Source organism: Peromyscus californicus, unplaced genomic scaffold (assembly GCF_007827085.1).
Source record: "Peromyscus californicus insignis strain IS unplaced genomic scaffold, ASM782708v3 Scaffold_12__1_contigs__length_115047231, whole genome shotgun sequence".
NCBI lineage: Eukaryota > Metazoa > Chordata > Mammalia > Rodentia > Cricetidae > Peromyscus > Peromyscus californicus.
Window position 1 is genome coordinate 2361321 of NW_026294413.1, and position 22018 is coordinate 2383338.

At 41.6% G+C, this 22018-nt stretch overlaps 1 protein-coding gene and 1 long non-coding RNA gene across 6 annotated transcripts in view; one reads left to right on the forward strand and one right to left on the reverse strand.

Annotated features, from left to right (window-relative positions):
- LOC128107018 (uncharacterized) overlaps nucleotides 1–22018 on the forward strand; it is a 76958-nt gene that overhangs the window by 48240 nt on the left and 6700 nt on the right. The window contains exon 2 of the long non-coding RNA XR_008216912.1: nucleotides 20405–20446. This is a non-coding gene — a long non-coding RNA (uncharacterized LOC128107018). The remainder of the gene's footprint in view (nucleotides 1–20404; nucleotides 20447–22018) is intronic.
- The window catches only part of Clybl (citramalyl-CoA lyase), a 237850-nt gene that overhangs the window by 2639 nt on the left and 213193 nt on the right, over nucleotides 1–22018 (reverse strand). For 2 of the 5 annotated variants that reach the window (XR_008216910.1, XR_008216909.1), the window contains exons 6-8: nucleotides 20575–20742; nucleotides 16001–16125; nucleotides 8315–8539 (exon numbers count right to left, since the gene is read on the reverse strand). Coding sequence is in view for 3 of the 5 variants with exons in the window: in XM_052732394.1 (XP_052588354.1) it covers nucleotides 15227–15253; nucleotides 16001–16125; nucleotides 20575–20742 (320 nt within the window). In the remaining 2 variants the exon portion in view is untranslated. Of the gene's footprint in view, nucleotides 1–8314; nucleotides 8540–12841; nucleotides 15254–16000; nucleotides 16126–20574; nucleotides 20743–22018 lie in introns of those variants that run through there. The other 3 variants (XM_052732392.1, XM_052732393.1, XM_052732394.1) reach the window with 2 other exon arrangements.

Below are 22018 nucleotides of genomic sequence, written 5' to 3' on the forward strand. Positions count from 1 at the left end.
TCGTACTCAATTCATAATATGCCTGTTGTTGTTGTTGTTTTTAATGTATGGATTTATCTGGGCAATGTAAACAGTCTGGCGTTCAGGACTTGTTTTAAAAAAAATTTGACTAGTCACAAAGCTACTTGGATTTTCGGGGACAGTTTGAAGATGATGGAGGAGTTTCTGTTTCACTGGCTGATGCTTTTTTGGAAAATTGGCATCCCATCTCAAAAAAACGCAAGGAACATCTATCAGCCTGAAGATTCAGGTTATAATTTTGTTTTAAGAGCCTTTAAGGAGCTAGAGATGTCTCAATGGCGAAGAGCATCAACTGTCCCTGCTGAGGACAAAGTTTGATTCCCAGCACCCACATGGTGGTTCACAATGTCTGTAACTCTAGTTCAAGGGAATCCAACAACTTCTGGTCTCTGCAGGTACTGCATGCACACAATGCATACACATACATGGAGGCAAATATTCTTATATAAATAAATCTTATTTAAATAAATCTTTTAAAAATGCTTTTAAACAATACTGTGCTTGTGACCAAATACTTGAAGAACCATGCTGACAAAATAATAACATAACATAACATAACATAACATAACATAACATAACATAACATAATATAATATAATATAATATAATTTTTTGAACAGTTACTAATCCTAGAACCACTGCTGGAGTTGTATATACTTTGTTTCATGAATACTGCCCACAATAGTTAGGAGTAGATGCTGTCATTCATCCCATGGGAAATCTGTTTTGGAGGCTGAGAAAGAGGCTCAGTGCTTGTTTCATAAGCAGAGGATCTGAGCGAAGTCTCCAAGACTCAGGGAAAAGCTCAACACAGCTGCAGGGATCTGTAATCCCAGCGATGGGGAGGCAGAGACAGGAGGGTCCCTGGGGCAGACTGGCCAGCCAGTGTAGCTGAAATGGTTCACTGCTCCAGGATCAGCAAGGGATCCAGTCTCAAAAACTGAGGTAGACGCCAAGAGAAGACACCTACCAGTGACCTCTGGCCTTCATGGGCAGCAGCACAAACACACAAAAGCCTTTTTCTGTTTCATTTTGGTAGAAAACATGCACTAGGAAAATGGCCATCTGTACTCATTTTACAGACACAGTACAGTAGCATTACCGACACCCACAGTGCTGTGCAAGAGAGCTCCAGATCTGTCTTGCAAAACTAAAACTGTACCCAACAAGCAACTCCCCTTTGCCCCCATCCCTGCTGCCCTGCTTCCCCAACACCACCATTCCAAATCTCTGTTCCCATGGCTTTTATCCATTCTCATTCTACAACAACCTGGTGCAAGTCCATCCTGTAGCTTACTAGGATAGAATGGGAACAAAATACACTTGTTTCTAAAGATTTATTTTGAATTACATATATGTGTGTACATCTGTGTGTGGGTTTGTGCACAGGAGTACAGTTGCCCATGGAACTCAGAAGACAGTGTTAGAGACCTTTGATTGTGAGCTGCCTGATGTGGGTGCTGGGAACCAGAACTCTTACATACTCTTAACCAGTGAGCCACCTCTCTAGCCTCAAAACATGTTTATCTGATTCAAATCCTGTGTGTTCTTAAAAGCTTTTGGATTGAAAAATGTGCTAAGCATGTTCTGTGATTAGCTGAATCAAACTCTCACACAAATAACAGGTCTGACTGAGCTGTGTTATTTGTGTTGGAGGGGGTGTGTTAAATTGCAGTTTCCAAGCTCAGCCCTACAGAGTTAGATGCAGAAAGCCTGGAGTTTCGCCAGGAATTGTGCCATGATTCCAATGCACACTTGAGTTTGTGACCTTGTGTTTTTGCTGAAGTAACCAAGTTCTAAGTCCAAGCTTACAAAATGCAAGACCACTTGAGCCCCTGTGACCTCTTTCTTATAATGTGTCCTCGAGGTGCCTAGTAACAGCTCTTCTTAGGTTAGTCATTAGTCATTGATCATCCATCCATTGTGGACAGAGCAGCCTGTGCTAAGCCCTGGGGAACTGCTTAGTACAGGATGGAGAAGACTCCAACCCTATCCTCTAAGAGCTTCCAGTCTCAGCAGCAGACAAAGAAGAAAAGCAGCAGATGCCTCAGGACAGAATGGGTAGAGATGTATGGATCTGTGGTGACTTTTCCAGTCAGCGCCTTCCTCCCTAGATCCGAGGCTGTACACTCTGCGTACATCACACACACACACACACACACACACACACACACACACACAGCAGCAGCAGCCCAAGGGCTACAGCTCTGCAGTCTTCCATTCTACAGTGACCAATTGTGTCCTGGTCATTGTAGATCCCTGGTCAGTGGTTTGGCACTTACTGTATATAGGTCTGTGATTAGATTCCAGAAGTGGGGGCCAACATCATGGTAGAGTTCCTGTCAATCCGTATGGGGGAGATTTTGTGACACTAAAGTCATTCCTGGTGATGAAAGGCACTAAGGGAGAGGCCCTGGGTTTTATCCCCAGCACCACAAACCGACGACAGTTCAGAGTGGCCCTGATGTTACATGAACCTCCTCCTTCCCGGAAGCTTTTCAGGAGAATGCAGACGACTGTTTTCTGGGGAAGTGGTGAGATGGGAAGAGAAGTCACATCTATGGGAAATGGTCAGTTTCTGGCACTCAGTACCTGCAGCTTTTTGTGTTTTTCTTTTCTAGAGCACTAACAGACCAGTTTGCTAGGTGCTGACACTACTACTAACTCTCTTCTCCAGGGTGGAAGCCTCAGGCACTGGAGGCAAGTCCTCTGACTTTGAGCTACATACCCAGCTCAAATGAATGCTATCCTCCCAGTTCACTTTGCTCTCAGATATGCCATTGGACATTCCGTGTTCCCTAGCACATGCAGGTGGGGGTGTTGCTGTGACTCTCCTTAGCATTTGCTTCTTGAGGTAACACTTACTCCAACACGGTGCCAGGCCTTTTGCCGAGACAATTGTTTCCATGGAATTCCTAATATTTTTCTCTAACAATATTTTTTATGTTTGTGTGTTTGTGTGTGCGTGTATGTGTGCACACTCATAGTGGTCAGAGGGTGACTCTTGGGAGTCAGTCCTCTCTATCCTGTGGGTCCCAGGAACAAAAGCCATCAGCCCTGGGAGCAGGTTCCTTGACCCACAGGGTCCATGTTGCTGGCCCATATTTTTTGTCAGTGTTGGCTATGCCTGGGTCTGATCAGGTCAACCTTGGGAGTCTTCCTAATGTGTTTTCCACCTAAGTTTTTGAAATAGGGTCTTCATTCAACCTGGAGCTTGCTGATTCAGCTGGAATGACTGGTCAACAAGCCCCAGGGACCCCTATCTCCTCAGATCCAGGATTATAGAGTTACCACTATACCCAGCTTTCACTAAGTGGATGCTGGGGAATCTAAACTTGGGACCTCATACTTGCACAGCAGTAACTTTACTGACTCAACCACCTACTCAACACTCACTCCTTTCTTTCCTGTCCCTCAGTCTGTTCCACGGGCAGAATTCTTGGACAATTTGGTTGTGATGTTCATTTTACAAGGGGAGTTTGGGTGCTGTGGCTGTTTGGCTGGCAGATATCTAAGAGAGCTGCGGGGTGATGGGTGTTCCCCATCATGGTCTCACCACTACATGTGAGATGGGCTTGTTCACCTGCTTAGGCCCTCCCTTGACTTCCTTGGGACGCACTGAACCAAGCATCACTTCCCCAGTTGGACTCTAAGACCTGGCCCCAGTGCTCCCCCACAACCCTGCTCTGCTACATGCTCTATTCTCTTTCCAAGACCCTTTTCTTGTACCTAAAAAACTCCTCCTGATGCTTCAACACGTTTAAAGCTGTCCCGGTGGAGCTCTTCAGTCTTCTTGATCCGCCCCTGATCTTTTCTACAGAGCTGCAGTGAAGGATCTTGTCTACTCTCTTTCGTCATACTGGCTTCTGGCTGTCTTTTTCACTATGTTGGGAGGCCCTTAAGGTTGTGGCCAGTTACCTAGTACCCAGGACCTCCCAGACCATGCATCTAGAAGATGCTCCCTAAGGCTGACCTGGCGAAGATGACAGGCACTAAAGGAAGACTGAAGGTTAGGGCTCAAGGACAGACACTGGCCTACGTGTGACGGTCATAACTCTGGAGAATGGGGGAGGAGGAATGGAGGGAAGAGAAGAAAGGGCGGAGAGGGAGAGAGGAGCTAGATGGGGGAGGAACAACAGAGGTTTAACGGAGTTCAATTGGCTGTGGCTGGGCCTTTACTTTTTTCTTTATTTTGGACGACAGGGAAGGCCTACAGTTGTTTAAACAAAATTTTGTTACTGTACATGATGGCTGGGTCCATAGGTACTCTTAACACATACAGTAAGGGTCCATACCAATTGGTCTCAAGGACCTGGAATCCTGCCTCCCACCCTGTCAAACTGTGTGGGACCCTGGTTCACTTCTGGTCCTTTACTATTCCATGTATTTAGAGCCTACGGCATGCTTGTTATAGTTAGATGGGGGATTTGCTACAGCAGGGAATACAGCAGATGTGTCCTTGACCTCATGAAGCCTTCACCTAATGCAGGAAAAGGCATTAAATGATCATGGGAATGATAAAATACAAACAGTATGTGCAGCCAATAGAAAAGCAGGTATGGCCGGGCGGTGGTGGCGCACGCCTTTAATCCAGGCGGATCTCTGTGAGTTCGAGGCCAGCCTGGGCTACCAAGTGAGTTCCAGGAAAGGCGCAAAGCTACACAGAGAAACCCTGTCTTGAAAAAAAAAAAAGCAGGTATGATGTGGAAGCACATTCAGCAGGGAACCTGGTAAAAATCTGGTGGTTCTTTGGCAAGTACACTCAAGTAGAGACATGAAGAATGAGTAATAACTAAGAGGAGAAGGCAGGCAGGAAAAGAGTAACCAGGGCACAGGGCAGTCAGTTCCCCAGTGGAACCCAGAGCTGTGTAACAACGGGACAATAGAAGATGGAGTGTCTTTTTGTACCCTTGATCATTCCCAGGTCTGGTAACATTTACTGACTAGCTGACCAATACCCAAATCTCCAGCAGAACATAAAGGCTTGCCTCAAAACTGTAATGTGGAGTTGAGGTGAAGTTAACCAGTGCCAATGATTTAACCATTCAAGGGAAATCAAGTATGTCACATCTGTGGTACTTAAGGGTTAAGGAAATCAGAGAGAAGGCGCCATTAAAATGGGGGCAGTTCAAGAAGGACAGAGCTTGGAGAAACAGGTGGGTTTTTTTATTTTTGTTTGTTTCTGTTTTGTTTTGAGACAGGGTTTCTCTGTGTAGCCCTGGCTGTCCTGGAACTCACTCTGTAGACCAGGCTGGTCTTGAACTAAGATCTGCCTGCCTCTGCCTCCTAAGTGCTGGGATTGAAGTCGTGTGTCACCAGACCAGACTGAATGCACTTTCACAATCTATTTTCTGTATTTGAGACAAAGTCTTGCTATGTACACCAGGTTGGCCTGGGATGCTCTATATAGCCCAGGCTGGCCTCAGACTCAGGGCAAACCTCTGTTTCAACAGTGCTGCTTTCGAAGTAATTTCTCATTTGTAGTGTGATAAAGGCATCAAGTTTTTATTTTAATTTTAAATTTTACTTATTACTGTGAGTGCATGCATGTGCGTGTGCGCACATGCGTGTGTGTGTGTGTGTGTGTGTGTGTGTGTGAGAGAGAGAGAGAGAGAGAGAGAGAGAGAGAGAGAGAGAGAGAGAGAGAGAGATCAGGAAAATCTGAAAATTTAATATACATTTATTTTACATACTATATATTTAAATTTTTAATTTTAAAGAATAGTTTATCTGTACCGTCATTTCAGAGATATAATTACTTAAGATGAAGCTGAAAATAATAAAAATAAATGGCAGGCAGAAGCTATGTCAAAATGCTATTTCAACAACTGAATTGGGAAAAACTGAATGGTACTCTGCTTGCATTGTAAGCTTTTCACTCAGAGACCGTTACTCTAAGTACTGCAGCAGAAAAAAACAAAATGCAACTACATAATATGTGAGTGGCATTTTAAGTCTATAAAAGAACTGTAACAATTTACCAAAAGGAATAAAAAAGGAGGGGGCAGTTATTTGATGCTTATGTACCCCTTTGTTTTATGATGTATATTTTAAAAATTATTATGTAGCCAGGTGGTGGTGACATGCACCTTTAATCCCAGCACTTGGGAGACAGAGGCAGGTAGATCTCTGAGTTAGAGGCCAGCTTGGTCTACAGAGTGAGTTCCAGGACAGCCAAGGCTACACAGAGAAACGCTGTACAGAAAAAACAAAAATAAATAAATAAATAAATGAAAATCATCATGAAAATACTAAAAGGGTATTTACTGGAGGCTTGGGAAATAAGAGAACATGGCCTTTTCCTTAAAAATATAAAAGTATTTATTTATTATTTTTATTTTATGTGCATTGGTGTTTTGCCTGCATGTCTCCAGCACTCAGCTTTTTTTTTTTTTTTTAATTTAAACACTTCAGGTTGTAATGATAATTTGCTGGATATTTTAATAGTATTTTTAATGTTAATACAGCAAACATTTATTCCTATTGCCGGGCAATTTTCAGAAGCTAGCTAAGTATCTCAAGGTGAAACTGGAGAGAGCCCAGCTGAAGAGACCCAGCACTGCACTTGGCACCACAAAGCACGTTGCACTAATCTGCCAGAGGCGACATTCCACCAGCCTTTGATAGGCAAACCATTTAAATGATCGAGAGTATAACGGATCTGAGGGCGTGACTGTGCGCCTGACTGGGAATGCAGGAGAACATGGGTGGTGGCAACCTGCGGAGCACCTTGGGAAGCCAAACCCAGAGAGGCTGTAAGAGTCTGGCTCCTACAGTTTTCCAAGTTAAAGCCAAGAGAAGCCCTCCTAGCCTTTCCCTTCCTTCCCTATACCTTCTCTATAGCTCCACAGTTTTCAAAACTCACAGCACAGAGCCATTGATGTGGAACAGAACACAGGCTTGTGTGTGGTCTCTAGGCAGCTCTAGTCAGGCCTGGCCTGAGAGGGTACTGGGCATATGCACCACAGAGTCCCTCTAGGGGCTATCCCCCAAACAGAAAGAGAACATGATTCATGGTGGACACACTGCAGTAGTAATCCTTAGCCTGCTGCTGTCTCTCCCAGGGAAAAGGTCTTCTGATTTCTTTGGTTCCCCCTTTAAGGCCACTTGTTGTGGAGGTTTGGGCCATATCTGCACTTGAATTCACAGATGCCTCATCTTGATGCATGATCCCCCACAGATGCAGTGCCATGCCAGACTCCATTCTTCAGCTCTAAACCTTGCCAATACATGTGTAAAGATTAAAGAAAGCATACAATGGCCGTCCAGGCTGTCAGTGAGAACTGCCGGCAGTGTGGCAGTGTCACCACTGCCTCTGAGTCACCTCTGTAGTGACAGACCTACCACCGCCAAAATGCAGGACCTCAACTCTGATTGCTATTGCACCATCAGGGTCACAGTTACCATGACTCTGGCCATCACATAACTACCTGTGTTGCTACTGACAGTGTTAGCCAAAGATTCTTTTGCAAAAACATTTTTCAAATTTATTTGGAGGGGTATGGGAGTACCATAGTGCACATGGGGAGGTCAGAGTACAGTTTTTAGAAGTCAGTTCTCTCCTTCAACTGCGTGTGTCCCAGGAATTGAACTCAGCTTGTCAATTGGAGGCAAGTGCCTTTGCCCATTGAGCAGTCTGTCTCCTTGGTCTGGTCAAAGATACTTAACTATATTTGTCATCAAAAGCTCCCATAAGGAGTGGAGAACATCTGATATGTAACTGGGTTGGATTTCTGAATGGCTTTAATGGTTTGAGAGACATCCGCTTTGGTAATAAGGGTAGACAAAGATGCATGTTGGACTCCCTCCCCTCTAAACCCCACAGGCTTTAAACATAGCTGTCTCTTTAAGAAACTAGATTCTCAGGGGTTAAGAGCTCTGGCTGCTCTTCCAGAGGTCCTGGGTTCAATTCCTGGCACTCACATGGCCGCTCACAACTGTCTATAACTGTAGTACTATGGGATCCAATGCACTCTTCTGGTATGCAGACACATAGACGCAGACAAATCATCCATACACATAAAATAAGTAAATAAATAAATCTTAAAAAAAAGAAAGAAAAGAAACTAGATTCAGAAGTGCTAGATATTTGACAGAGCATTAGCTGGAAGACAAATAGATTTACAAGAATTTAGAAAGGTAGAGAAAATGCTCACCAAATGGCCAGAATCAGAACAATGACAAATGGCCAAAATGGGGGTAAATTCCAAGAATCTGGAAGGGGAATGGACAGAGGATGAATGAATGGGACAGCACTCACATTTAGTTTTGTAAAGAACAATCATAAAATTACCTAGTTCTCACTCTATGCAGAAAATGAAGAAAATCTACATGTCATCCTTGGCAAGATCAACTCCAGACTTCACTGAAAGGTTTAGGAAGTCAGAGAAGTCACAATTCTGGAAAGTGGCTTTGGAAGGCGCGTGGCTGGAAAGGTTGAAGCAAACGAGCAGGAAAGCTGAGGTGAACATGATCCGAGGCTCTTGGGGCACTGAAAAACCCCTGTAATCCCAGTGCTCTGGAGGTGGAGGCAGGAGGACAGAATTCAGAGTCATCCTCAGCTAATTATTGAGTAATCAGCCAATCAACCAAACAATACTTCATGTCAAACATAAGCCATGATTACTGATGGAAATCCCAGACAGTAAATGCCACATTACCCCAATGTATAGCTAAGATCAATAATGCTAAGCTCCTAGGCTTATTCTTTTTAAGAAATCAGATATAAATGGGCTAACATGGACTAAAAAGTAATTTATTATTGGAACACTAACACTTTTTTTTTAAAGTACAACAGATGGGGAGATAGTCTTTTAATTTTTCTAGAGGACTGCAAGAATCAGTATCATGGACTGTTAACAGCTGGGCAGGGCAGCGCACACCAGCGACCAGGGTCATTTTAGTCTGAAGCCATTCTGCTCTTCATAGTGAGTTCTAGGTCAGACATGAATACACAGAAAAGCCCTGTCTCACAAGAAAAACAAAGCCCCAGCAATTTATTTTCAGCACAGTTAAAAATTTGTAAGATGTTGGTTCAATAGTGTGTTCTAAGTGTGTTTTAAGTGCCCATTTCTGTCTAGCATGCTACAGGGAGACATGGCGGCAGCAGACAGAATTCTTTGTTCTCTAGGATGGTAGTGAGACAGTTCCATGTTTTTTTTCCATCAAGTCCTACTAAAGTGGAAAAAATAGAGAATTCTAGAAATGCTTGACTTACATTTTTAATAAAGTGAAATGTCATTTGCTGGCTTTTAATGTAAACAAGAATGTCAAAATTCAACCATAAAACACCAAAAACCAGGGCTGGAGAGATGCTACGTCAGCTAAGACCTCTTAAGTGCTCTTGCTGAGGACCTCCAGCATCCATACCAGGCAGCTCCCAAGTACCTGTAACTTCAGCTCCAGGGTACCCGACACCTCTAACCTCTGCAGGTACCCCCCCCCCCCCACATACACATAATGAAAAATAAAGCTTAAAAGCACCAACAGTTTAAAGGATTTCTCAGACTTCTGTAGTCAGTTAAAGCAGAGGAGACGACGGGGTGGGGGTGGGGGGTTGGGTGCAGATAGAGGACATGACATAAGATGGAAAACAAAGGAGGAAGCCACGGAAAGGCAATCACGGGCGCACAGACATGTCTACAGACCAAGAGCCTAAGAGGGAGAAAGGAACAAACCGGTCCTTTCCTGGCCCTGTGTATCCTTGCTGGGAGTGTACCATTTGAGTGACGAAACTCAGCTTTGGGCCACACGAAGCTTCTCCAGCCTTACTGGGACCCTTTCGGATCTACCTCGGGGCGTATAGAGCGGGTTTAGAGTGAATTGAGCCAATAAAAAGCCCTTCTGGGGCAGGGTGGATGGACAAGGTCGGGACAGGATTGGGAAGAAAGGGGCGGATCCCTGTGGGATTTGATAGCAGGGAGGGTCGGGTGAACACCTGGAGTCCCTTTCTTCTTTCCTTGTTGATTCTCGCTCAAGGTCAGAAGAAGGGGTCTGTGTATAAATCTGAACTACCCCTGTTCACATTTTGATTACAATGGGAATCCTTTTAAGATTCTATCTGGGGTCTGAGGAGAAGGCTCGGCAGGTGAGGTCTTTTTGCACAAGTATGAGGAACTGATTCCAGATCCCTAGCATCCACGTAACAACTGGGTGCTGTGGGCTCTGGTATCCCCAGTGCTGGGGAGATGGAGCTGGGAGGACAGGGGGCTGCAGACCAGCTACTGTAGCAAAAGGCAAGCTCCAGGCTTAGTGAGAGAATACCTCTCAAAAAATAGGAGAATGAGAAAGGATGATGCCTGATACTGACCTCTGGCCTCTACATGTGCACACACTAGTGTGCACACCAGCACAATACCCACACACACAGGCACATATCACACACACACACATACACAGGCACATATCACACACACACACACACACACACACACACACAGGCACATATCACACACACACACACACACACAGGCACATATCACACACACACAGGCACATATCACACACACACACACACACACACACACACACACACACACACACACACACAATCCAGTCTGTCCTTTGTGTCAGTATTCACTGCTACCCAGCAGAAACCATATTTGCACTATTTTATTTAAGAATGGTGGTCACAGCTTTATAACCACCTTGGATGTGAGTGATTTCCAAACATTATTTTGGGTTTCAAGTCTGACTATAAGATATTTTAAAAGCTTTCAGATGTAGGGGAAATAGAAATACAGAGTAAAGCTATCTTGATTATACTTCAAGAATCGGCTTTAATGAATCATATTCAAGATGAAGCCAATAATTTAAAGTTACCATACAACCTACGAAAAATGAAAATGAAAACTAAAACAAACAAAACAAAATCCTCTTATCCCTTAATGCTGGACTGGCCATTTGCCTCTAAAAAACAAGACTAGTTCAGAGCAGCATGGGAATTCCACTACCATGCTTTAAATGTGGTTTTCTTTTTTTAATTGTTATTTAGTGTGTATCAAATTTGTCATAAAGTCATCATTGGCACACTCAGATTCCCTAAGGGCTGGACTTTTTGAAGTGGATATTATATAGCATATAGCTCTGAAAACTCTAAATGAACAGGCATACAAAGGGAAAAAGCAGTTACCAGGAACCGCAGAAGTACGTTGCTGCCCCATCTTTCATTTTCACCCGGATTCACTGGGTACAGGTCGGATTGTTGTTCAGAAATAGGGGAAAGGCTGTGGGTGGTGGGATGGGTGGCTGGGCGGGAATGGGGACACACTGTTATCTATTAGTGGTTCAATTCTTTCAGATGACAAAGACAACAAGCAAATCTTTAGATGGTTTATTTGATCTGTGTGAAAGCGGGCGGTGGGCTTTCTGGCACTTGGACAAGTAGGAACAATATTTTTGGCTGGAGAGATTTCTCCCGAGTTCTCTCAGGGAGCCTTCGAGAGAGCCATCTGGATCGAACAGTATTTCTTTTGTAAAGCCCGCATTTAGAAGCATAAAGGGAAGGTGTGGAGCTCGATACCTATGAAAATCACTTGCTTTCCGTAGCTGGACGGGATGATTTAGTACAGCTGGCAGTTTTGAGATAAAAGGAACCAACGTCTCCTTTCTGCTTTAATAAGAGATTTCTTGTAATTGATATCCCCACATAGGAAGTGTTTATGAATGCCCGCTCATTAGTCTGCACCACTGCTCCTTCATGAGTGAAACAGGAATGTTCCAGTTATGTGTGATATTTACAGTCCTTATGTCACTACTGACCTTGCCTTTGACCTTTATAATTGTTAATGGGACCCAGATCTTGAATGAAAGTTCCCCTCCCTCGGTACTTAGTCAGCTTGTGATGCTGTAATGAATGAAAACCGCTAAAGATGTTCAAACAAAATCCTTCCAAACTGACATGATGCACTCAGGGCAATGATGGGATTAAAGAGGGATTGCCTGGAAAACTGAATCAAACTCAGGTTTGCGCCAGATTCTGCAAGACTGTGTCTATTTTAACAAAGGACCTCAAAAACTCATCATAAATACTATGCATATATTTGCTGGTCCTTCACACTTCTCCACACTAGAGAGAAGTGGTGACTCCTGCGTTAAGCTTCCCTTTGACTGTACTTGCTCCAGCAGTACACACACTACAACTGCGAAGACATAGAGATTAGCATTGCCCTCGCACAAGGATGACGTGCATTCCATATTTTTACAAGTTGAAAAAAAAAGAATTCCTTTGATTAGTGATCATATAAAAAGCAATGAGCTGTTTCCTCTGGCTGCCATTTTTGTCTAATAAGCAATGAATCAGAAGAAAGATTTAGCAGCAACATCATAATACAGATGTGAGAAATATGCAGGGTCAAATATGCTTTTATATATTGTATTAATGTATATGTCATAAGTACTTAATTCTGTGTAATTAACAGTTTCTGTTAATCCCAACAATAACTATTGACTTGAGAAGTTTCCACTGTAATTATCCAGTTTTCATATTACGTAAAATTCTTAGTGGATTAAAAAAAATAAACAAGAAAGCCATGTTTATTTATTAAGCCAACACTAAATCCAGTTTCGAATGGAGAATTTCCAGATATTCTAAAAATCATCACTATGAAAAAGTGATTGATTTTATATATATGATAAAAATGATTGATTTTATGTATATATATATAATATGATAAGTGAATAATTTTAAAGAAAATTTTTTATACATTTGAAGCAAACCTTGTGAAAATGATTTATCTCAACTTAAATATTTTATGGACTAATTTGAAGCTAGAAGAACTAATGACATGCACGTTGTCTCTCAGAATACATTTTTCTGGAAGGAAGGAAGGAAGGAAGGAAGGAAGGAAGGAAGGAAGGAAGGAAGAAGGAAGGAGGAATCTGTGTGGTTAATAATGTGCGTAAACACTCTGCAACTGATGTCAGTTGAATTACAAATATTTTACTTCCTGGGAATTAAAACAGGAATAGAGCTCATGCTGAATAAGCTTTTTCTAACAGATTTTAATAGAGAAACCAAACTAAGGTTCCAAATTTCAGCCTATTGCTTCCGCTCGTATTAACAGGAGGGCTCTGTCAGGTAAAACTGCTTCACTAACAGACTAGGTGGGCTAAGCATCATTATCTTTCTAAGGTAAATTGTTTTCCCCATGTTCTCATACTAAGTGCATTAGACTTAATTTCCATGGAACTTCTAACAGAAAAGAACCCTGAGTGGTCAAAGTCTGAGCCCCAACAACTCACCTGACCAGGACATAGCCTTCCCGTGATCGTTGCCATTTAGAGACAGGAAGACAAAGTAGGGCTTTCACTATTATTGTTTATCACATTAGAAAACATAAATGGCCCTGTATTAACTGCCAACTTCAGCCACGCTTTGGTCTCCAAGCAGAAAGGACATAATTGAAGATGGGGGTAAGAGAAAAGGCAAGGCTACATCACATTGCCTTCTTGGACCGTTTCTACTTAAAGGAATTAATTAAATGAAATTTTCATCAGAGGAGAGGGACGAGGCCTCAGGGAAATTCATGAACACCTCACCAGGATGCAAGCCATTTCCCATCCTTGGGAGTCATCTGTGCTTTGGACAAAATATCCGGGGGTTCATATTTTTCATAAATGGCACACATTTGAACTAAAACAGATTAGATGTTTGTTGGAGGTGATACTTCCTACAACTGAGCACTTATTTATATAAGATCTCTGCCAAAAGAACCCACGCTATTTAAACCGCAAGAACCCGTCAAGATCCAGAGGCACCTACCTGCAGTCCCCGTGTTTGAGGCCAGCCAGTTTACAGGCACAGTGAAAAAATCAGCTAACTGGATAAAATAACCATATGTCCCTACTGGAGGCTCCATTACTGGAGTCATTTAAACCTCGCTGGACAAAAAGCACCAGGGCCATTTGCTGTAGGAAACAAACCTCCACAAAGTGGACAGGGAAGAAATGACCTAATAGGTAATGCCCTCTGCTCCAATTTCTATGGTTCTGTGTTAAGAAAAGCTGGCCTGACACACTGTTGTGAAAGCTTATGCCCCAATTACACCCCAACAAGAGGGCCACTTCTTATTTAGAGAATGAAAAGAAAAAAGCCCAGAACTTAACATTTACATCGCTATTATCAAAGTCTTGGGCAATTTTCCCTAAGGAATAACATTTTCAAGATATAATGGAAAGGAGGGATTGTAGTCTCCATTCGGAAACTTAAATGGCAGGATAGGAGTGTTTCTGGCCTGACTTTTGTTTGGGAGCTGGTGAAATGGAGGATAACCTTTCCTATCTTCTTATAAGGCCAGGTATCTGCCTTCAGCAGGGTTCAGGTAAAACAGTGTGCCTGGTTCATCAAGGCAGAACCAGTCCACACTGGACCTGTCTGCCATCTTAAGGGAGCACATCCTGCCTCCGTTTCCTATTAAAATAAGTGCTTGTTGCTTGCACATTGTCAGCTGGCATAAGGTAGCTGTGTGTGTGTGTGTGTGTGTGTGTGTGTGTGTGTGTGTGTGTGTGAACATGCAGGTGTGTGGGAGGGAGATAGATGGAGTCATTTGTGTGTGTCAATGAAAGAGTGTACAGCTTTTCTTTCTATGTAAATATGTTTATTTACAGGCAAGCTTCATTTTGGGTTGAAACATATAAACAGAAATAAAATACAATGCCAACTTAAAATTATTTTTCGTGAAGTGCACAATATTTTTGATGGCCACCATTGACATGAAATGAAAAAACAATGCTATTTATCGTAAAATTGGTTTCATGTCCAAATGTAAGGTCCTGTGTTCCCCTGCAGATCTTCTGGCTTTGTGTATTAAGTGTGAATCTGTACAAACGTCAGTCTGTGTGCATGTGTGCTGGGGGAGGTGGGTTATATGCCTGATCATGGTGGAAGGCAGACTTCTACGGGAACGACCTGCTTAGTATTGTTACCCACTTGTACAAGTCTTGAGATTTTCAGGTGTCCTTTGTACCAGGGAACATGAGAAGGACATTTCTCACGTGACTGTCACAGGTCCACCATTGAAAACCAGCTCTTCTCCGCTGTCTTTTTAGTGATTTGTTCATTTTCACAAGCATGAGTATTAACACTGAGGACTTTAATAAGCTTTTGGCGGTCTTTCTTTCCTAAGTAACTCTGCATAGAAGGCGTGACAACTCCATCCCTTCGGGAAGGCGTGGGTTGAGGTGAGAGGTTATCTCTGGGTTGGATTTATAAATGCGACTTTCCCCCACCCTTCTGAAAAAGAGGCAAACGGTATTACTGCAAATAACCTTTAAGATAATTAACCGACAATGCCGCAAGTAGCGTAAAATCTTCCTTCAGGCGACACCTAATTTAAGTGTTACTGGCACAAAGTGGAGACAGATTGTGCATTACCACCGCAATATTTACATAGCGGAAACCCACAGAGCGGGAAACGCCAGGCTCAATGAAGCACTAAATTAGAACAACCGTACTCAGTGTTAATTTGCCCTCCACTCTTTCCAAATCTCAGGTCCAGAAATCGGTACAAATCCATCTACAACCTCCCACTCCTAAATGACTAAACCGGAGATGTTAGTACCTTTTTTTTTCTAACCTCCCCTCCCCAATTAAAATAACTTGAAATTTATTTCTTTTCTCTACAAGAACCATGTGGTAAACTGTGTTTATTTCGTTATGATGCACGCTCACTATGATCTGAAATTATTTTCATACAAGTCTTCATTTGAAGACTACACAGGAGGAACTAGCAAGACTTACTTTTTCCAAGGCTGCCAACACAGCTGACAGAAAAGGTACAATGAGCTATTTAGGGAAAGGGATGGGTATCTACCTTCAGGGATTTTCTCTGTAATAAATCTTATTTCCAATTCACATTTCCCCTTTCTTCTGCCAAATGCAATGAGTTTTCCTTAAGCATTCAAAGGCTATTACTTTTTCTCATCCTTGCCCATAGTATTTTAAACCCCAGCATCACTGAGGCATTGACAAAACATTTACCTTTCCCAGCTGCTGGTGCTCATTGAAGGCGGTGATCAGTTCTTCAGCCCACTGAATTTTTTCCAGGGTCGGAGTAAACTGCTCCTGTACCACAGCGATCTGGTTAGGGTGGATCACCTGTTTACCTGCAAGGAGAGTAATGCACTGGAGGCTCCTGGACAACACCACACACAAACCAAGTGCGTCCAGCTGGGAACATCCCTGGGTGACTCACAGAGTGGGTGCTAAAGAACTAAACAGCACAAATAAAACCCCAAATCAGACAGGCTTTTCCAGAAAATCACCTAAGAACAAATACAAGTATGGGAATAACCATAGTCTAGATTCCTAGAAGTACCACTTCAGAGTAGAAAATCTCTCATTTTCAGTTACAGGTGGCTGGACAAGGCAGCTTATTGAATAACTACTTTGCCTGGGATTTTAACTGGAGAATATCTGTAAATTATCCATTATTGTGAGTTAAAGGTAGAATGAAATTAAATGAGAATTCTCTCAAATTGTGTAAGCTGTCTTCTGCTTGCTTGGGAGGATTGTGTTGCTTCCTATAGTTCTTATACCAATGACATGTCAATTGTTAAGCCCACTACAGATGTTATGACCATATTAATACCAAACAGTATCTTATGATGATATATTTAATTTAGTTTATTTTATTTTGAGCATGTCATTTTTAACATGCATATTTCAATGAAAATATGTCTAGAGTTATAAAATAAAAGGCAGATTTGAATACTGTGGCATCTAAACTATTTTATTTAAAAATTATTAAATAAAATTTATATTATAGAAAATTTATCTATCCAAAAATATATTCAGATCTTCCCTTTTTTCTTATAGTATGAGAGTTGGTTTGTGTTCAAACTACAAGAAATCGTAATTATGCAGAAATACTTTAAAAAAAAATCTTTGATTCTTTTTGAAGTTTAAGGATTTTAAGTAAAAGCATCATCTATACACAGACCTTAAAGGATTCTATACAATTATAACACTGTTAAAAAAAAAAAAATTTAACAATTGAGGAAGTATGGTATTTAATTGGGTCATTAATAAAATGCAATATAATTTAATGTCACAATGATGAGATTATATTACATTACATGATAAAGTTATGAACATAAATTGCCTCTTTAAAACTGATATACACTTAATGGCTGCTAACTATATTTGTTGCTACATTAATTTGCTTTGCTTTTGAAACAGTTGTTTCAATATTTAACCACTACAAATTACAGCCCAGATGTTTTATAAAATACCAGTTTCTGTTACTATTCTTATTCTGTTGAACAGATAAAGGAACAACGTTTGTAAAAATAGTAAAATAGGGATTTTTTTTTTTGGTTTCAAGAAAAGTTTAGGTGAATAGATACTTTTTAGACCCTGGCATAGTTAAGACATTCTGTATTATCATTCCATTCCTGCCTGTCAGTGTAACAGGAAAATGTCAGAAATCTACATAAAGAAAGACACTTTAAACTATTTGAAGACTAATTTTTGGAGACAAATAGTAAGAGCTACAAATGTGAACTCTTTTCAAATAGTAGGTATTAATTCCACATTTAATTAATTTAATAGTTGTAATAATATTATTTAAAAAGCTTGTCAGTACCCAATAGTCATTTCCTAATTGTTAGCCCTGGATTTTATAATTTATGTACATAATTTACACCACTGTGCAAAAAGGCAGATTTCACGGAAACTTTTGGTACAGGCACTGTAATGTGCAGAGGAGACATAACTAGCTAGCTGGATTCTTGTGAAATCCCCAACAGCTCTGAAGTACCCACGTTTTAGGAAGAGGCCACTATTAAGATGTATGTTGGGTTTTTAAAATCTATGCATACTCTCATGCCAAGGGCTCTTTTGTCACTATATACATTCCAATGACTGTGTAACAGGCTTTACTGCCGTGTGGGAACGAAGAAAATATTTTATCCAGAAGGCTCGTTATTGACAAGTTACCGAGAGGGTGCAAAATTGGACAGCATTAAAATTTATGACCGTGAGATCCTTTTTACAGGACACTTGATACATCTTGCTTTAAATCAATACCTGCCAAGCCTTTTCGGTAACTGTGTGATGGTGTCATTTCTGTCTTCTACAAAAGACTGCAAAAAAAAAAAAAAAAAAAAAAAAAAAAAGGAAAAGAAAAAAAAGGAAACCTATATTGCTTTTCATATTTATAATCTTGCCTCGCAGCGTGTAGTACCGTAGTAACTGTAATGGCTGAAGGAGTGGGAAAAGCTTTCTCCTGAGTTTTAGTTTGGGTGTCTTTCTATTATTTAAAAAAAAAAATCCTAAAGTTAATGACTATGTACACAGTCAAAGGATTGATTTTAGATCAGTCAGTGTGAGTGGGGACCCCATGCAGTAATGATGGCAAAAAAAAAAACCCAAAATAAAAATAAATAAATAAATAAATAAACCCTAAAAACTATAGCCCACTGTTTTGTGTGGTGATAACTCTTTTTGGAGGGAGGAAATGGGAGAAATAATATAATTTTATTATATTCTCATAAAATAAAACTAAATATGTGTAATACACATTTAAATTTTTGTTTTGAAGCACAGACAACCCAGTCTCTATCAGTGTTACAAGTAACACTCACTTTCACTGATTTTCAAGCCCTTTGACAACCTGCTTCAGCCAAGTATTGCACTGTTGGTAACAATGTTTGGTCTTCCCCCCTCCCTCCCTTTCATCTTCTGACTCCTCTTTCCCTTTCTTATAACAAGGTTTAAGGTATCACAATTGAATTCCAAAAAACTAGTACCCTAAGATAATGAATAGCATAAAATATTCAGGGAGAGTATGAGTTAAAAAGATGCTATACATAGTCTCTTTTGACCACCTTTTATTAGTATGAAGAAATAAAACTGTGGCAACAAAGACCTTCTCTCAAAATCAGTAAGTATGTATGGCGTGTGGCCCCCAGCCCACAGCTTCTGTCACTTGGATGTACAATGGGCACTGTGCCCTCGGTACCTCCCTGCACCCCGGCCTCCATCTTCCTGTGACTCATTGCTCCCCGTTGGGCAGAAACAATAGTGCCAGGTCCATAAGTTCTGCGTGCTGAGTCGGGCACAGTCTAGACATTTAAACCGGATTTGAAATAGCTTGTCCTTTGAGATTGAATTGGGGACCAATTTAATTCAGTTCTGTATCTTGAGAAACCTTTGAGCCCCAGAGGAAACTGGAAAAACATCAACCCAAGAACATGAAGGGCTGGTGGCTGAGGCCAGGGTGCTCTTTCCTATTGAATTAGTTCCCACTTCAGAGCAACATCTGGCTGCCTGGCAGCCAACGCCACATGTTATAGGCCAACAACATCAGGGTCTATTAGATAGATTTCATGGAGTTTTTTCCAGCTTTCCCATTTGGGCCACATCCTAACTGGCCACTGGAAGAAGGAAAGCCAGGCATGCCCCATGCACCGATCAGCAGGAGATCCCTTTCTCTCTCAGTACCTGTTAAATATCAGGAGAAACTAGTAATAGTTAAATCATTGAACAACATTTCTATGCATGGGATCATATGTTTTTAAGCTTAAAAACGTAGGCATTCGGGTTTATTTTAGTGCTCTGCTATATACAGGGTCATTTCATTCTAAGATTACTGTACTGTTGCTTCAGCCTTTCCATTTGTTTCAGGATAAGTCATCCTCTGCTAACATACCTTTTTCATTTCAAGGTACTTTATGAGACTTTCAGTTAAATTATGACGAGGTATAGTATCAAAATATTTTTAAAAAGGGATAACATCCTTCTCTCCTTCCCTCCCTCCTTTCCTCCTTCTCTCTCTCTCTCTCTCTCTCTCTCTCTCTCTCTCTCTCTCTCTCTCTCTCTCTCTCTGTACAATCATGTACCCATTCTATGCAACTGCACAGGATTATTTATGTGTAAGTGTCTATTAAGGTTTTCAAAAGACAGAGTTCTGTTGCAAAACATGGTTTTCAGTTGTTCTCTGGACTCATGGGGACAGGAGTGATAAGCACATTGATGGCTGTCAGCTGCCTGCCTGTACCCCATACAGGCCTGTGAGGGACTCATGGCCCCAGTGCCAGCCAGTACCCATAGGTGTCGGTAAGTACACAGACATTTATTGGAGACACAGAAGGGAAGAGGGGCTTTAAGTGGCCAAATAATTAAAAAAAATAATTATGAGTAAAAATTAAATCGACTGTATCAGCAATTAAAACAATTAATTAATACTTTAACATTTTAGGAACATTTTCTTATATTTCATCAATCTAAATTATGACAGTTATTCACTCTGACATCTTCCCATTATCCCTTATCCCTTGCCTGGGGTCAGCTCAAAATATACTGAAATTCTTAATAAGACAGAAAAAAAAGTAACAAATGTAAAGAAAAATTCAAAAAAGTGTTATGTTTTGTAATTTGCAGAGACAGAAAAAAGAAGAGAGAGAAAACCACCCACCAACCCAGGTAATAATCATGTGCCTTCTGCTCTATGCAACTGTCTCATGTTACAGGTCATGGGGTGAGTAGACATCTTTTTTTCTGGGATGCCTGCTAATGCACAACACTTTTTAAGACAGCACCAGGAATCATACCAGTGAAGCCCATGGCGGCGGCTTCTCTTGACTGTTTGAGAAGTCCATCTTCATCCCGGAAATCAATGTATACAAGATCTATGGCTTGTAGGCCAAAGGCCTTGGCTATGACGACAATCTTCTGTCGGGCATAGAGGATGTCCTGGGCATCCTTACTGCTTGTCGAACCTGTAAGTGGGGTGTTCACAGAAAAGTGAGACTTTAACCAGACACACACTACAGAGACCAGGTTATAAGGACACATATGTCTCCCTGGGAACTGCACCCCAGAAAAGCAACTATTTAAATACACAGGAAGACAGGTATATGGGGAAGAAATTTTGAATGGCACATGTGTCTAGTGAACTGGCACATTTTTTCAATATAATCACTTGTCCATGCATCAGGGAAAGGCCCCTCCTCCGTTCCAGGAGGAGGAAGTGGGGTCACAGTGGTCTGACTTCCTCTTTTATGCTATCACTTGGAGAGTGTCAGTCCAAAGACAGCATTACAACAAGTGTCCAGGAGGCTGTGTGTGGGGAGATGGTTCACTTCTTAGGAATGGCATGTGCTGTCTTGTCACATCTATCCTCAAAGACGTCCTGAGCCTGTGCTCTGGGGTTTGGCTGGGTACTTGAGAAAGGAGAAAGACTCTCATTTTGGGAGAGGCAGAAAGTACCTTAGCTGTGGGACACATGAAAGTCTCCTGAGAAGACTCACATCAAAATAAAATTTTCTTTTTCACCCTGAGGGAAGGGGGTGTATCACTGCTTAAACTTGGGCTACAATAGTAGGAAAAGTGTCCCCAGACCCCTGGGATGTGGGTCTGAAAATACTTTCTGTGACCTCGGCCTTTAGTCTCCAACCATAGGAGCAGTCAGATCAGAGCAGCGCTCAAGGGAGCGAGCACATCAGTGGGTATCAGCAGGCCAGTGCATCCTAACAATAAATGTTCTGAAATGGATGCTAAGGCAAATTTATAATCTATCTAAAAAAATAATTGCCTACTACATTTAATGCAGAAAACACGGTACTGAGGCCAATCTTATAGCCCTCTAACATTCTGTTTGGAGGCCCAAGTCTTGGACTGATGTGAGGACAAAATATTTAAGCCAGCATCAGGCTGTTGATGTAATATGTTAGTAGAAGCCAAGTAGACCCTGTATGTTCGTGAGCATGCCTAAGGCTGCAAGAGGCTTTATTCGTTATTTTATAAATGAGCAGAAGTAATAATTCAGGACTCTGAAAGCAGGAAATGGAGCCCAAAATTATCAGGAAGTAGTGGTCAGTTAGTTGTCATGAAAAGCCATGGTCAGGGCTGGAAAATATGCATTGTTATGTAAATGTTCCTTTGTGAGGGGGCAAAGAAAAAATTACACACACACACACACATACACATACACACACACACATACACATACACACACAGGGTGAGGGTGAGGGGTTGGAAGAGGAAGAGAGAGAG